The 17,551-nt window shown below is 47.2% G+C and overlaps 2 protein-coding genes across 2 annotated transcripts in view; one reads left to right on the forward strand and one right to left on the reverse strand.

Annotated features, from left to right (window-relative positions):
• Positions 1 to 17,551, forward strand: part of CACNA2D4 (calcium voltage-gated channel auxiliary subunit alpha2delta 4) — a gene marked incomplete at its 5' end in the record, with an annotated part of 134,766 nt that overhangs the window by 101,974 nt on the left and 15,241 nt on the right. Inside the window, 8 exons of the mRNA XM_082074558.1 lie at positions 3,763 to 3,824; positions 4,937 to 4,951; positions 6,856 to 6,900; positions 7,837 to 7,899; positions 13,423 to 13,493; positions 14,327 to 14,402; positions 16,237 to 16,289; positions 17,266 to 17,321. Coding sequence (XP_081930684.1) covers positions 3,763 to 3,824; positions 4,937 to 4,951; positions 6,856 to 6,900; positions 7,837 to 7,899; positions 13,423 to 13,493; positions 14,327 to 14,402; positions 16,237 to 16,289; positions 17,266 to 17,321 — 441 coding nt within the window. The remainder of the gene's footprint in view (positions 1 to 3,762; positions 3,825 to 4,936; positions 4,952 to 6,855; positions 6,901 to 7,836; positions 7,900 to 13,422; positions 13,494 to 14,326; positions 14,403 to 16,236; positions 16,290 to 17,265; positions 17,322 to 17,551) is intronic.
• LRTM2 (leucine rich repeats and transmembrane domains 2) overlaps positions 1 to 17,551 on the reverse strand; it is a gene marked incomplete at its 5' end in the record, with an annotated part of 107,150 nt that overhangs the window by 20,396 nt on the left and 69,203 nt on the right. The gene's annotated exons all lie outside the window — the stretch shown is intronic.

Raw genomic sequence — 17,551 nt, forward strand, 5'->3', positions numbered from 1 at the left:
TGGTACAGGGGTGCTGTAAGCACCTGAATCCAACCCACTGCCTCTGTCAGGCTTCCCTCTGTGCTCTCCCATGGGCTCCTGCAGCCTGCCCCCCCAAAATCTGACCCCTCACTTGCCTTCCTCCAGCTTGCTGAGGACCTTGGCAGCTCACATTTGCAATAATTACTCTTTTACTGATCCACTTGAACTGCCTCTTCTGTCAGGTTCATCATAGACATACTGCCCTTGGTTTGGGCCTTTGTTAATTTTAATTTGCCTGAAAGTTATTTTTAAAGCAAAATTTTTAGGACACTTCAAGTAAAATTCTGAGCAGGACAGCTCCGCTGCTGGCTCAAGAGGGAAAATGGGAATATTTCAGAAACAGGGAATGGGAAATGCAAATAGACAGTACAGGCAGAGCTGCTTTGCTGCTCTGGCACCTTCTTCCCTTGAATGATGGGTTTTATTTAACCATTGGACCGGCTGCCATGAAAACAGGTTATGAATGGCAAGGTACATCTTGATAAGCACTCTACAGGATGTAATCTTGTGACTCTTCGTTGTGCCTTTTTGTCGTGCGGCAGGCCCAAGAATTAAATCTTGGGGAAAAGCTCCTTATGAGAACAGCATATGGATCATCAAAGAGAGGAGCCAGGGAAGGCAGACAGAAAGACACGCAGAGGATGAGCTAATGAGGCAGACATGCTCAACGGAGGGATGAACAGGTGGAGGGGCAGACTCTTATCTCCACGGTAAATGGCAGCACACAAGTCCGGAGAAAGCGGCTGCAGCCATGCAGCGGGCGCTGCTTTGGTTTGCAGGCAGGGTGCCTGCTGGTGAGAAGTCACGCACAGGGCTGGGTGGCTCACTGACATGATGAAGGAACGTCTGACTAGGCGAGGTGTGCAGCATTGCTTGTCCTTGTGTTTTATTTCACTGCTGGGATCCTACAGTTGCGCAGGTTGTTTGCACATTAGTAGGAATATAACTATTAGCCACGGTCTCTCAAAGGACTCTACGGTTGTTGCTGTGCTGCACCCCAGGGCCACACATCATTTCACGGGCCTCAGATCTTCCTGCTCCTGCAGCATGCTCTTTGACACCAGAGCAAAAAGGCTGATTAACAATCAGTTGCACTTTGGAATAAGCAGAGGGGAGGGTTATTCTGTTTTTCTCACTCCCACCCGAGCTGTAGCATCATCCTTACCTCAGACTGAATCACTGCTTTCCTCCTTTCTACCTGTCCTCACCAACAGCCTGAAGGTGCTCAGGCAACTCTTGTTACTAGCACTGGAAGGGTGTTTGTGGCCTGTTTCTCCTCAGCATACACATCTTCCTCAGATCACGTGAATGCGTGGAAGTTTCTTATAGTTCTTGCCGGGTGCTGCTGATCCACCATGACTGGTGAGGAGTGGTGCTGCCAGGCAGGAGCATGGAGCAATCCCTCTCAAACTGTTCCCTGTGATGGGCACCATCCAGACAGACAAACCTGTCTGCAAGGCCCCAGTTTTGCTTTCATTGTCCTCTTCAGACTGTGCTGTGATGTGAGGAGGAGAGGGGTGCTCTATGCAGCTCCATGGGGAATAGCTAGAAATGTTTCCTGGACCATTGGGAAGGAAAGAAAGGGCTGGTGCAGAAAAGATGAGTAAGCTCAAGCCCTATGGAGAGGTTAGAGCTGCAAAGATTGCATCCAAAGGATGGGGCTTGTTGACAGATGCACAGACCAGTTAGACATGGCTGTGAGCAATGTGGAAAGAGGAAGAAGAGAGCTAGGAAACTCTGCTTTCTATCCCTGCCACCAGCCACTATTGCAAGCTCCCAGGTACTCTCCTTCCTCATGTTGCAGGCAACTCTGTCCAAGTTTGGTACATGCTACTCATGCCTCCTGGGCAGAGGCAAGGATACACAACCAAGGGCAAAGCTCCCTTTGAAGAATAATTTGAGGGCAGATGTTCCCACTGGCACAAACGTGAGGGACTCAGTAGGGCTCTGCACTGCAAGGTTAGTTCTGAAGGTATCAACTTGTCTTTAAGTCTCATAAAAACTCTACGTCCTGGATAATGTTCAGTCCCATTGGTGTGATCTGCTGTCATAAGGGGAATAACTCTTTCTTGAGGTGGTTTTAGAGGACAACAAAATATTTAAAGCTGCGTACCAAATCGGACACCTGAATATCATTGGGCTCAGCAGTAACAGCACCATTTGCCTTCTGCGTGGACTGCCAGTTTGTCAGCAGAGGCACCAAGCCAAGCCGTGCCTGCGATAGCCCCACTGAAGCTGATGAATCTTCACCTGGGCTGGACTCAGCCCCATCCTTTCTACCTTGTTTGCATTCCTTGTTGTGTCTGGTTTGTGCTCTGCGAGGCTTAGGGCAAGGCAGCTCTACAAAATCATTAATTTCCCCCACGTACAGGCAGTCAGGTTCAGTCTACAGCAGGGAGAGCTGGATGAGAAATGCATCTGTGAATAGAATTTTGTAAGATGTACTAGCAGTGGGAATGTGACAAGAAGGACACTGACACTGGTATAAAAGGCGGAACCAATGCCAGGTGCCAAGATCTCTGTTCATGCTGCAAAAAAAATACACTATTGCATACTCTGGTTTTAATTCATACCCATCTGAATTAGAGCACCAGATCATACTGTTAACTTAAAAGCACCCACACGGTGTGATTCAGATTTAAAGGATCTGTTCCAGGCTTTGAAGCTCCTGCTAATTCAGAGGAAATCTGTAGAAACAGCAACACTTCATCTGCCTGATATTGGTTGTTGTGAAAAAGGCTCTAACTCTCCCTCTCTACTCCTTTTTCTCCCTCTACTTGCACTTTATATTCTATTTCAAGGTCCTGCTGGAGGCTGCAATTCCTGCAGAGCTCTTGGATTCAACTAGTTGACACACAGCCCTGTTGTTCCCCGTTGCCGTGCCAGGCTGTGCACGACTGCACTGGTTATTATGTGTACTTGTAGTCAACCTACCCAGGGACAGCCATGTTATTCTGTCAGGGAGACCCTGCACTATTTCTTCTCATGTGGAACTATGCCTTACTTCAGGAACATGATGCTGGGAATAGAAGAGAAATTAAGCCGAGAAATTAGGACGCTCTTCATTAAGAAAGACACATACACACACACACACACACTTCTGTTTAGTGGAGCATGCACTAGGCTGGGACTGGTTAACGAAGCACTACTTCTAATTGACGCTTTTCCATCAAGTGGCATTCATATTTCTGTACTTCCGTAGTGGTTTAGGAGCAATCTAAATCACTGTGGTCTCCCCTTGAGACAGGTGGGTTTTTGAATCCCTTCCTCATGCTGACCTGCTTTATTTCTGATTGATGCTGTGTGGTGCTGGAGGTGAGGCTGGGGTGATCAGAAAAATCTGTTCTGGCCAGGCAAAGCTACAAAAGACAGAGATTAAAGCTCACATGCTCACTCTCCTGATGTTTTTCTGGTGGTTCGTGTTGTTATTTGGTTTGGGGTTTTTTTTTGTTAATTTGTTCGTAGCTCTGTAGTGGTTAGTGGGAGGGGGATGTCATTACCTCAGTACAGCAGCCCATGTCGCCTTTTCCTCTACTTTGTTAAACCTCTGACTCTAACTTGGCAGTCTGACTCAGCGCTGATTCCCCGATGCTTATCCTTCACACTTGGAAGCAGGTTGCAATTGGGATTTCCGTCCCGTTACTTCGGGTGAATATTTACCCCTCTTTTCCTAACTTGTGCTTGTCTTTTCTCTCTCTTGCATGTTCCTCTTTTCCTCCCCCCCTTTTTTGTTTCTCATAGCGGTGGGTGTGCAAATTAAGCTGGAGTTGCTCCAACGCAAATTTTGGATGGCCATGCAACAGGTAGGAGCATCAGCAATCAGGCAGAGACAATTTAATGCTCTTTCTCAGCTAGGTCACTGCTATGTTACATCATATCTGATGACATTTTTATGAGGGCTTTTGTGGAATTCATATTAAAAGATTTATGAGGTAGATTAGTTTGAAGTCACACATTTCCGTAATCCTTTGACGGCACTAATGCTGTGTGAGCCATGAGTCTGTTCCGCAAATGCCATGTTGACGGTGTCAGCATCCTGGCCTGGCATTAGCTCTGCTGCATATGACACATTTAATTGTGGAAATATGTTTGTGCTCATTCAGCCTTTCAGAAACCTCATGGAAATCTGCAATTTTGGGCACATGGAAAAAAAAATCCACTGCCCTCTCTTATCAGCTTGCTAATGGTAATGAAATGCTACCAGCTTGCCAAAGTCAAAATTATTTGCTTCAGGGATAAGCTTTCAGTATTGTCCTAATTTTGGACACTTGCTGGACTGAGACAAGTGGAATAATTAAAACAGCCCACCACCAAGTCTGAGAGGCAGGAAAAGTGAAACACTTCTCCTTTACCACCCAGGGGTTTTGGCCCCGGGCTTTCCTTTCAAGGAGGTATTCTGGAGAGGCGAGACTGAAAGAATCGAAGCAGCGCAGGGCAGAAGCAGCTCTCTGCTGTCAGGAGAGGGAACTGCCATCAGATGGGTGTAACAGAGAGGAGGAGGCAGGAGGCTGCTTGCTGGGAGCATCCTCACAGGTGGGAGATAACATAAACCTAACCTGAGCTAAAAATACTTCTGCAAAGCACATGAGCACATCCTGAAGCATCAGCAAAGAGCTTCATTTTTAAAAATCTCCTGAGGGCCATACCCAGGCAGTTCTCACACAAACAAGCCCACATGGGCGTTAAGTGAGACTAGGAAGGCTTATTAAAGAAGCTGAAAGGAGGCCTGTGTACCAAGTGCCTGCACGCCACGGCCCTGGTAGGTGCTGGTATGAAAAAAGCCTGCGTATGGTTTCGCAGGACGTGACCGCTGTTTAACAGAGGAATGACTAACAGATTTTGTTTTCTCTCTCTCTCCTGCTTCACCACATGCTGTGCCCCTTTGGATGTCCACGCTGTGCTTCCTGTCTCCCAGCCCAATGACAGTGATGTAAGTAGACAAAAGCTGGGGACGGGGAGGCATCCCGGCGTGCCTCAGCACAGCGCGGCTTCGTCATTGTGTCGTTTGTGTGCCAGCGTATTATAGGCGCTGTCCCTTGTCTGTAGTCACTGGAGATAGTTCAAGCCTGTCATAGGCTGTGTTTGTCTTCACAGTAATTAAGGGTCTTTGGCAAAGCTGAAAGGGCTCTGGGTCGCAGTGTTTCGGAGACCTGACCAACAGCAGGAGGATGCTGTGAGGTAGGCTGGTCTCTGCTGCCCATAAGGCAGTAGATGTGGTTTCAGAGGATCCAGGGAGCTCAGGTTCAGCTCTGCACCCTCTCAGGGGCTCCCTGCAAGCTGGTGGTACTCTCAGATCAGGGTCCTCACTGCACTTCCAATGCTGCATGGCCAGTATGGCACTGGGCACTGCTGGAGCTTCTCCGGGTCTGGAAGAGTAGCGGCAGCAAGACTCAGTCCTCAAATTGCTGAGGCAGATGCTGTGAGACATGGGCCCTTCTTATAGGATAGCACTCTGGTTCACTTGGGTTTCTGCTCCAGTTTCTGAGCTCTGGACTCTGTATTTGTTAACCCCCAAGGCTGTAATAGTGGTTCGTTGCAGCCATAATTCTCTGCTCACCAAAGGAAGGAACACACCAGGGATGAAGTACAGGGCCACCTCTATGTGCATATCCAGGGAGACAAAACAACTCAATGCTATTTTGCGGTGAGGCAGGGGTGAGACGATGCTTGCAACTGTGGGCAAAAGCCTGTTTTTAAACCATCATCCCTAGACCCTCAAAAAAACAGCTGGAGTTGGAGCGTGAGCATGTGATATTGCAAAGCCACAGGGGTTGAAGCAAGCTCAGGCATTTCTGAGACTCCTCTGAAGTTGAGCAGAGGGACAGAAACCTGAAACTGTTGGCTCTGGTCTGCAAAACTCAAAAGGAGAAACAAATTCTAACTGAAAATAGTGGTCTTATTGTGGTTTGAAATGGCAAATTCACCTCTTGTTACTGAGAATCATCCAGAAAGGGGGCTGAGGCTTATTTATAAGGGTTTTGCAGAAATAAAGGGCAGCTGGCTGAGAGCAGGGAGTCTATGCGACACGTCAGCGTCCTTCCATGACCCCAGAAAACCTCTGGCAAGAAAGGGACCCCGTGTACAGAAATGGCAACACCATGTCAGCTTTCTTGCCTCTGCTGCTGGAGAAAATAACATTAAGAAATAACACAAAGAGACAGACACACGCAGCCACAGCAAACTCAGAACAATTATGAAATCAATAAGCACCTGAAGGGCTTTGTTACTCACCACTTAACCCTTCACGTCCCCACCCGGTTCAATGTTGTGAAACACATGTCAAGTCCAGTACGCAGAAATTCTAAGTGAAACAAATGGATGGTGCCTTGGGCTACAGGAGCACCATTCACATCCTATTTTGTCATTAGCTGTCTGCAGAATAAAGAAACCAACAGCAACAACAACAAAAATCCCTGCCTGAGAAGAATCTGAACTATCACGCCATGTGTTCAGTCCAGATACTCGCAGAGGCTGGAATGCATGCCGGTTTCTCAATGGTGCACAATAATCTTTGCTTTCGCAGCCGGAGAACTTGACACTGCGAGTCTCTGCTTGAGGTGCACAGGTGCTGCTGGAAGCACATCAGGGAAGCATGTGCAGGATCAGAGCCCTCAGCAAAGGGAACGTTGCTCAGAGAGGTGGGGAATTTGCAGAGCCACTTAGTGGCCAACCCAAGAGGTGGTACTGGTGCATGCTGTAGAGCTTGTCTTGGAAATGCCAGCTAAATTACAGAGTTTTATGAGATGCTGGTATGGAGAACTTTAGCTCAGCAGTCCCAAGAAGGAGACTAATATGAGATCATGCCATGGTTAATGCCCTGCTTTTCCTTTCCAGTGCAGTGCCTTGGACGGTGCCTGTCCACTAAGCTGTCAGGATGAGGTAAGTTGCCCAGATTTCTTCTCTATACCTGTGATGGTTGTGATTGACCACCTGCTCTTTGGAGGTCTTTGTCTCCCCAAAAGTCAGGTGTAGCCTGTCATCTCCTCACAAGAGGCTGCACAGCTGGGGCAGAACCTCATGCTGTTGAGACAAACCTGCAGTTTAGATCTTCCTTAGCTATGAACTGTGAGCTGAGCCCAGGCAGGGGCATGGGGATTCCAGCCAGTGACTCTAAGGAGAGTCCATGTTCTCTAAGACTGTCTCACTGGCTTCCCAAGGCTGCCACAGAGAGTGCCTGTCAGCATGACATGCATCCTTGACACCCCTCTTTGCATTTATTCCAATGCTTCAGCCTTGGTCTCAGCTGTATTTAGGACAGGGGCTCCTCTGCTCTGGACAGTGGGATCACCAGAGAATTTTCCTTCTATGTTCATGTAGGATTTCCCCTGTTTTTCCCTGTGAGACCTAAAGGTTTTCATCTAAACTCTTTGCCTCCATTTCCTGCTCTGCAAAATAAAGACCAACACTATACTCAATGGTGAGGAAAGAGTTATTTCATGAGTGGTTATAAAACTCTGAAATCTGAAGATGGAATGCATTAGGTAGCATTTTACTAAAGAGAAGTGCTCTCCAAATATTCTGTCACTTCCTGCAGGATGTCTTGTCTTCTTAAGTGTGGCTCAGAGCTTGCTAGGCCTGCACACAGCCCTGGCAAGAGGCAGTCTCCGTCACAGTCAGCTCACAAGCTAAATACCTTAAAATGGAGGCAGAGAAGGACAAGTCAATTGTGTCAAATCCGTGGTAGGTGAGGTGTGGAAATGCTGAGGCTGTTGCCATAAGCACAAGCCCACACCGCTCCATCCTGCACACAGCGGCACATACCAGACAACCACGGAAAAAACTGTCTTTAATGTTGCTTCTCTTTCATCTCTGCAGATCCTGAATTGCTTCCTCATTGATAATAACGGCTTTATACTTGTTTCCAAAAGACCTGCAGAGGTAAGAGAGCATAAGAGCAGAAGGAGAGTGTGCTTGGCTTGTTCCTAAATAACCCACCAGAGCTGGTTAAAACAAATGAAGTTCAATTGTGTAATAAGGGTAGCCATGGTATTTAAATTTAAATTCAGCTGTGTGGTGAGGGGGAAGCCTCCCAGCAGAGTGACAGCACATCCTAGGTGAAGAAGGAGTTTGCAGTGATAAAGGAAAGAACTGGCCAAAATATCTCTTTATCAGAAGTGAGGAAATCAGACTCCTTTCCCTTGGTGCAGGTGCTACTGAAAGATGATCTGAGACAGCCCCAGAAGGCAGGTGTGACCTGATAGGGAAGGGAAGGGAAGGGAAGGGAAGGGAAGGGAAGGGAAGGGAAGGGAAGGGAAGGGAAGGGAAGGGAAGGGAAGGGAAGGGAAGGGAAGGGAAGGGAAGGGAAGGGAAGGGAAGGGAAGGGAAGGGAAGGGAAGGGAGCAGCACTCTTGGACACCTCTGAAATTGAGATAGGCATTCTTCAGGAAAGAAAACTTAGGGGATGGTAAGAGCAAAATGCCAAAGGCAAAAATGAAGACAAAATCATTTAAGCAAATTGGAAACAGGAGCACGTCTGAAGAACTGGATGATTTAGTGGACTTGCGGAGGTGAAAGAAGTAAGGAAAAAGACTCAGAATACTGACAAAAATATAAGCAACTGAAACTGCTTCCTTTTCCTCCTGCTGCCAGTGCCTCCATGACCCTTTCTAGGGAGCTGAAGGGGCACGGTTTGTGATGTGACATCCCCTGCAGCCTGGGTAAAGTCAACACTACCAGCCACTGCACGGTTTAGCTATACTTTTCTGCTCTCCAGTAAATTCATCACGGAGCTATTTGTTTCAAAATAATAAAAGGCCATAGATTTGGGTGTCAGAAAGTAACGTGTTGGAACAGTTCCATAAGCTACAAAGCAATAAGTCAATATCAAAAGTGGGCTCATACAAGAAATGGGAAATGAAGCAGTTTTTTTACTGACAGAAGTGTGGAGTTTCATTGAAATTGCCCTAGTACTGGAGTTCACAAATACTGTATGCGTATTTCCAAAAAGCAGTCGATCTGATCCCAGAACTTACTTTCTTCAAGATGTGACAAGCATGTTGAAATGGCAATTAAATATAAAGTAATAAAATACCCGACGGATGCATCTGGGACAAGCAGCACAGCTTCTATAAAGGAAGAAAACCTATCTTATCAGCTGTAGTTCTTTGAAAGTGTGAGTAAATCAGGAGATAAGGGAGAATGGATGACCTAACTGCATTTCAGTTTTTCTAAAAGCCTTTAACAGCATCCCTTACAAGAGTCTGTTAAAGAGTGAAGCGTGAAGCAGTGGCATTGGTCTCAAAGCAGCTGGGACAGAAAAGAAAGAATAAATTTTTAGATGGATATTTAGTCAGAGAGTGTCACCAATAAAAGTGCCATGGTTTCCCATCTGGACTTGTGTTGGTTAGAATTTTCCAAATAGACTGGCAAAAGAAAAAGGTGAGATGATGAATTCTGCAGCCACTATGCAGTGAGTTCAGAGGGGCCAAGATAAGAACTGCTGAGGCTCACAAAGCAAAATGAATCAGCAACATAGTGGCACCAAGGGGTGATACAAACAGATAGCAAGAAGGGCATATTGCAAGGAATAACCAGCCTCTTCTCTGTCGGGAAAGTGACCTACCCCACTCACTGAATATTCCGGTAAAAGTGCCCCTACAATGACTAGATGTGTCAAAAAAGAAGCACTGGCCTCCTGGGTTCTATCTTTGTATTTTTCCTGCATCTTATGGAAAATGGGTTTTTCAAAAAGCTTGTCTCTGAAAGACCTGACTAGCAAAAACATGGCATTATAGTGGATTTGGTTAAATTATAAACATCATCCACATGCCTCCGAGATCAGGAATTTTGGCAGGCACCAGAGCTGTCATCTCCTCTAGCTGTTACCTCCCCTGACCTCAGAGAGTTTACCACTACTTTTCTGCTGATTTCTTTATCTTGTTCCAGTTACTGCTTTTATTTCCCAGTGGTACCATGAGTGTCCAGACTGTTAAACCCTACAGGGAATTCAAGACAGCAGCAGCATTAAATCCATACCCCAGGTTTAATAACCTTGCTCCCTGAATGCTGCTGTGTGGGATCACTTGCTGCTATATGGTCTTTCCTGCCCCCATGCCACACTCTTCCCTCAGTGCATCCTTTAACTTAATGGAAAAAAACAAATCCCGTACCTGGATTTTTGTGGGGTTTTTGCCTTTCTGGAGAAATCAGCTAATTTGCTGCTGTCCCTTCCTGCCTTGTACCTGACACCAGGACCAACAAGAGTGGCCCAGCTAAGAAGAGCAGAGGGGTGCCTAATTACCTGTGTCCTTACAGCCCTGGACAAGTGGCTGGCACCAGAGACCTGGTCCGGGGACTCTGAGATGTTTTGTTCCATCTCCTTGCTTGCTTCTTTGGGTCTGTGGTGCTTTACAGTGTGCTCAGCTCACAGCCTGGCTCAGGCTGTGCTCCACTCTGCCCTGGGGATGGGGGATTGGGATGGGGGATCAGCTCTAATATCCTCTGCCTGAAGGCAGCAGGAAGCTTGCCAGTAGCCAGAAGCCACTGCAGAAGAAAGGAGGACTCAGGATTTTAATGAGTGACGAGTTGGAAGCTCCTGGCAGGATTACTTGTGAAAGAATGAGTAAATCTCTTAATTCGGGCTAATCCCCCCCATCCAGACTCATCATGAAGGGAGCAGAGAGTTACTAGCCAGGGCCAGGAGAAGGGAGTGGGTGAGGAGGAGGACCAGGCAATCTAGGGCAGGGGAGGAAGGGAAAATATGTGATAGGCCCAGGCTGTGCTGCAGTGAGGGCTTCTCTCCCCTACGTTTCTGCTGATGTTTGTAGCTGTGGCCCCACAATCGCCCCCAAATTTTTAACTATGTTTTGCTGCCAGATGGAGACACAGCTGCACATCACAGGTCTGGAGCTCCCTCCACATGCTGCATCCAGATGCCCCCTCACTCACTAAAACTCTTTCTCTAGGATGCTGCCTTCTGCCTGAGGCATCTCACAGAGTATGTCTGCAAGCTCTGCCCAGGGGTGACTGGAGGGACAGGGTGCAGGTTGACAGCTAAAAAACCAAGATCCCACCATGGCTGGACCCAGGCTGTGGAAGAGCAAGGGCTGGCTTTGTTTGTGGCCTGGCCCATTTGTTTGTCTACAGCTTTTGTGTATACCAAAAGTGCAAATTGCTCAATGAGCCAGCAAAGCATGGACATGAAGAGTGGTAAAATACTGGCACAGGCTGCCCAGAGAGGTGATAGATGCCCCATCCCTGGAGATATTCAAGGCCAGGCTGGATGGGGCTCTGAGCAACCTGATCTAGTTGAAGATGTCCCTGCTCATGGCAGGGGGTTAGACTAGATGACCTCTGAAGGTCCCTTCCAACCCAAACTATTCTATTATTCTGTGACACATATATGTCTGTAAGCAGTGATGTACCTTTTTAGCCATATGTGTGCTCCAGGATGCATCTCCTTCCCATGCTTAGCCTGCATATGTACCTGTACGCTCTCAGCTTCAGGGGGCTGTGTTGCAGTGTGTGTCCTGCAGGATGACAGAGGTGATGCTTTGTGCTGTGAACCTTTGAAATTGCAAGGGCCCGTGGAAATCTGCCCAGAGCTGGGAGTTAGGAGAAGCACAGCAGAGGGATGTCTGGGAGAGCAGCAGCCAGTCACTGGAGGAAGCAGGTTGTAATGACACCTGCTTTCAAGGTGTCGCTTCAGTACAGGACCACTTTGGTTTCTGCCAAGTGATGCTTTCCTGTGTTACCACCTGCACAGGGTACCTAAAACAGCAGCGAGCTTTCAATGTCTGATTCAGTGTTAAAGGCCAGTTTGCTGATGCTTTTCTGAGCACATTCCCTAGGCCTCACTTGCAATTATGCTAATAGCTCCTCATACTTGTACCTATAGGAATGGCATCCTACCTGGATAAATTCAGTCAGACATCAGCACCTCTGGACAGGGTTGGGCCCGTTTGCAGTCCTGCAGTGGCCCCCTGTCCTTGCCACACCAGCTGCAGCTTGCACTGCATTAAATCCCACAGCTCCAGCTCCTGCTGGGGCTGCAGACTGGTATTAAATGGAAGCAGCTGGCCTCCTGACCACCCTAATCAGATTGAATGAGCAAGGGAGATAAAAAAAAAGTTAGGGCTTGCTCAGACACATTTGGCTATATGTCTGAGATGATTACAGCCTAAATGCTTGAAGGGGAGTTGATGTTATGTATCGATTTATACAGTGAAATGCCTTCGAAAGCCTGTTGGGAAGAGGCTCATAACCATGTAACACTACTGCTAGATGATTACCATGTGATTTTAGGTAAATCTGCCAAAGTTTTGTGTGTGTGTGTTTTTTTAGTGGAAATGCCCCACTTAGATAAATGAAGTCATCTGTCATCTCCTAATATGTGCTAAATGACTGCTAGCCTATCAGTGGAAATGTAAAATACCCCTCAAACTGCATGAACAGTTCCATAACATATAGAAGCTATTTACTATGTCAAGACCCATGAGCCAGGAAAATAGATGGACAGCTCATATCTGCATTTTTATTATTTATGAGTATTTTATTTACTTGCTTGCAAACAGAGCAGTGGATTTGGCAGATTCAAAGCATTTTTTGTAATAGATTTGTCATGGCTTAGTAATCAGGAAAGCCAGAGCTGTTGTTTATTTGAACAAGTCTTTCGAGCAGTGGTTTCCAGATTTGAGATTAGGACTGTATTTGAGGTTATTGACTCCAAAACGTAAATGGGACCAGAGAGCCATGAGCTCCACTTTTAGTCCAGGTGTGCAAGCAAAATTTGGGGGTTGTTACCCCCACAAATGCAACTTGTGCTAGGGTGGAGCCTGTGCTGGCACAGCTCTGGCCATGCCAGGGCATAGTTTGTCAGCTAAAGGGATGGGTCAGCGTGTGTTGTGTTGGTTTGGGTTACTGCCTGCTCCAAACTTGCACAGCAGTGAGTTGTCAGATTGTGTTTGCTACCTAAATAAATGTGTGCACGCGCAGTGAGTCAGTTCGCCTCGGGCAGCAGGAGAACAGAGGTTTCCGAAGCTGCTGCGGCCGCAGGCGGGCAGAGAGGCTCAAGCGGAAGGAGACTTGGGCACTCAGATTCAGCGAATGTGGATTCACAAAAACCCACAGGAGAGCCCAGGCTGCCAGAGAATCAACGTGCAGGGTCTCTGCAGCTTGAGAATCTGCCTTTTTCTGTTGCAAGCTGCAGGGACTTACGTGGGCTAAATCATTTCGAAGTGCGGTAGGAATGGTGCAGGATGCCCAGCTGGTGATGGGGGAAGTCCTCCCTCAAGCTTTCCAGCCAGCCAAGGGATAAAGCTCAGCCTTACCTCCTTATGAAACACTTGTTATGTGTAGCAGGCCTCCAGACAGACTGGATCGGCTGGAGCCATCGAGCATTTGGAAATTTTACTGTTGACACTCTGTTCTGTTTTTTTTTTTTTTCCTTTCTTGTGCTTGCAGACTGGAAAATTTTTTGGTGCAGTGGAAGGCTCAGTAATGACCCAGCTACTAAACATGGGCATGTTCAGGCGGTAAGTGGAGGATCTCTGCGCTGTACTTCTCTTTCTTCAGCTGATGTGTGGGTCAGAGCGTACTGGTCCCTATAAGCAGCACCACTGAGCAGGGGAAAATGCACGTGCTGGTGCACATGGCTCTCTTATTTGGCTACAAGAGCTCCTTTAGCTGCCTGCCCTCTCCCCTGACTCACTCAGCCATCACCACACACCCTGTTTCTCCTCATCTCCTGCTCTTCCACCTGCTGCAAAGCACCAAGAGAGACTGTAAGTCCTGATCTCTGTTTTGCAGCAAGCAGCTGCTCCTCTGTCTTTTCCAGGGCAAGACACTATGGGAAACACTTCTTGGTGTTTTGGGTAAAGTGCTTCAGTTCCTTCTGCCACTTGGAAAGCCTTTCTATGAGCAGTTGTTTGAGAGCCCTCCCAGATGTGGCATTGCAGCTGGCTGAGCACATTTCTCTCTCTCTCCTAAAAATACCTCTGTCTCACTCCACTCCCCCAGCCCATGTTGAAAGAGAGATCAGAGTTTCAGTGGCTTGAAAACGGCAACTAGGGGGGACCTGAGATAGCTACAATTATAATTCTCATGCTTTGCAGCCTGCTTTACTCACCATCTGAAATTAGGGACATATTTCCTCCTGTACTGACCCAGTTACATTAATCCAGGGCCTGTATTTCTCGCTTTGCGAAATCCAGCACCAACCAAACAGCAAAGACACGTGAACAGGCCAGTGCTTTAATTCTTCCACACAGAAACATTTCCAGAAAAAGCAGTGCACGCTGATGCGTGCATCCCATAAGCAGCTGCACTGTTTGCTTTTGACAGCTTGCTTGTTTTGTGTTGATTGCAGGGTGACCATGTATGACTACCAAGCAATGTGCAAAGTACCCTACCACCACCACAGCGGTGCCCGGCCTCTGCTCAGCGTACGTATCTGTCGGCACGCAGCCCTCTCTGGGCTCAGCTCTGGAGGCTTTCTCCTAGGACATCTCCAACACCTTGATGTAGCACAGTCCCCAAAAGAGCTTAGTAGCTGTTTGCTTTCAAGTGGTGGGAATGTCCAGACTCATGTAAGGCAGATTTCTGAGACACTGTTGGCCACTGACAGTGGTTTCCAATTTGGCACTCTGTTGGCATGTAGGATCTCACAGATAATTGGAAGCACCAGACAGAGGACAGGATCTAGACTATGCCAGGCTCCTCCTAAAAGCTGAAGAACCAGCTTGCAACTGAAATGAACAGAAATGCCTTTACAGGGCATAGTTTTACTCAGCAGCTCAAAAAGAAAAATTGCACTGTCAGGGAACAGAGCATTGGGAGAAAGCTGTCAGCCTCTCAGGGAAGTGTGAGTGGGCTTGGAGCCACAGAGAGAGGGGCTAAAGCTGCTGAGAAATGCTGATAACCCAGGGAACAAGCTATCAGAGTGAACAGTTTTGCCAGTACCCAAATGCAACCTCTCTTTAGTCTGATACAAAGTCTAATCCCACTCTACCGTCCTAAACTGGCCTCGCACAGGCAGAGCTAAGTACTTAGTCAGCACTCAGGCCACTTCAAAGTAGTTGAAGCAATCCTAAACAGGGATGTGTTTCTTGCTATTATGATTGTTTGATACTTTAAAATGTGGTGTGCTGGAAGTATGTCCTACAGCATCACATGGTCATTTTTTTCCAGTCAAAGAATTTACAGCAAAATATAAATTTTTAATAATCTGTTTTATTTTTGACAATATATTAGTTTTGGTAATAGCTATACTTAAGCTGGATAGGTAAAATATTGTGATTGCAGTGCAAATATTTGCTTGATCATATCCTTGAGAATTTTGATGACTGAAAGACATGTCACAAAATATGAGCTGCCAAAAATTAGGTGGATTGGGAAGAGAATAAAAGGGTGAGCATTCAGCCTTCATCTCTTCCTTTCCCCTCTTAGCAAAGCCCTCCAAAAGGAAAAAAATCGAGAAAAGTCCATTGTTCATATGCATTGTTCAAAGAAAAAAAATCAGTCAAATTCCCAACCATCTATACATTTTACTATTTGCTGACTTACTTTGGTTGAAGATAAGTCAGTTAGTAATAATGGAACATTATCTTGTGTCCTGTGACTGCTGCATCTGTTTTGGGTTTGAGGATACGGGCATGATTATGAGAGGGAGAGATGACAATTAGACATGGTTACCATGAAGAAAAGAAGCAGCAGGATCCTTGGCAGATAAATTGTCCCTGGGACAATGCTGGATTCCCAATTTGTAGCTGAAAAGATGACAGAAGTCATGCCATCTTGAGGAAAAGCTGGATGAAAGCACAGTTAAGCATAATCAATCAATGGCAGATAATACTAAATCCTGGGTAATGCTGTTGCTTGTCCCAGAAATACCACTTGCTATCAGAATATAAAAGCATCCTAAACTGGTGGTGTCCCATTTAGCTGTGTTTCTCTTCTGCTCTGAGCTCTCAAGGTCATCCATACTGGAGAGAAATCATCAAGCAATTACATCTTCAAAGTCCTTCATACATTTCTGATAAACTCCCTGACCCTGATGGGGTGGGAGTGAGAAGATATTATTAGTAGCAAGGCAGCTCCGCTGGCTTTTGATGTATTTTGAACATTTTCCAGCGATGCTCAGGCCTTGAATTTCCAGCCTGTCTTGAAGAGCTCTGATCAGTGGAGGGAACTGGTCGGAAATATGGGGTCCTGCATAAAAATTATAAACTCTCTGACCAGGTTCTTATGGTATTTCTCATTTCTTCTTTTGTTCTCCAGCCAATATATGCCTTTCTAGCTGCAGTGAAATGGCTGATAAGTGATTTCCTCATGTGAGTACCAAAAGATGGGGGTGTTTGGGAGGCTCAGACCAATGGGGGTGAGAGCTGAGAAAGCTACAAGCCAAGGCCCCCACATAGGGCATTGCTCTCAGCCTTCTCCTGACATTCAGCTCAGCGCCTTGCTCCCGAGAGACAGAAACCTATTACTATTCCCATTTTGAGAGGCAGAGGCCTGGAGCGGGTCTGGGATTTACCTGAAGTCACTCAGTACAAAGTGGCAGAGTCAGAAATAGGACTCGGGTCTCCCGGGGCCCAGTGCAGATCCTTGATGCGAAGTCCTCTCGCCTGTCTCCTTCGCCCGTGGTGAGCAGATGCACAACCTCACTTTGCAGAGGGCGAAGGCTGAAGGAAGGAAGCCAGGGAGCTCAGGTCTGAGTGACAGGCAAGGGAGGAGAGAGGGGAGGCCATGAATCAAGCTCTGGATTCGGGCTCACCTCAAACTGCTGGGAGGAATCGGAGTTCAAGTTCAAATGAGGATGAAAGTGCTGCTGCTCAGCTTGCTGGCCGTGGAAAAGGCAAGGTATGGCAAAGATCCAGCTCCTCATGCTTAAGCATTATTCAGAATAATTCAACATGATGTGCAGCTACCTCTGTGTAGCTAGTGTACAGGCTCCCCGATGGCCATTCGTGCCTGCTCCTCAGGTGGGACTTATGGTAGCTGAATCCCCTCCCAACCTCAGGGATTGCCGTAGGCAGTCCTTTCTTAGCTGGCGAGGGCCCCACACAGTATGCACTTCAGGTAAAAGCCCATTCAGTTATTCCACAGTACAGATCCCATGATGCAGAGCTACACCCTCATCATGTGGAGAGGAAAAAAAAATAAAAAAAAACCTCAGACTTCCACTGCCAGCAAATTTGTAGTAAACATTTTAGAACTGATACTTGCCGGGTGACAGGGCCATCTCCCTAACACCTGCATCCTTCCAGGCTGCTGAAAAAGCATCCTCTGTTCTTGCTCTTTTGACAGCTTACTTTTGGAGTTTAACATGAGTAGCTTCTGGCACTCAGACAACTTGGCAGATGGTGAGTACACAAAAGTCCAGCCGCCCCACAGCATGTGAGTGTTACAGCCGCTGGTGGCAGAAGAAGCTGTACAGGGAAGCTCATCCTCGTGCGAGGAGCCAACCATCCGCTCTGCCACCTCTCCCTCCATGGACCCTGGCATCCAGCTTCCACATCCCGCCACTACCCCATCTCCCCACACTCCCACCCCCATTTCAGGCACCACGAGAGCAAGGTCGGGGTGAGGTGTG

Source organism: Streptopelia decaocto (genome assembly GCF_964273445.1).
Source record: "Streptopelia decaocto genome assembly, chromosome: 1".
Lineage (NCBI taxonomy): Eukaryota > Metazoa > Chordata > Aves > Columbiformes > Columbidae > Streptopelia > Streptopelia decaocto.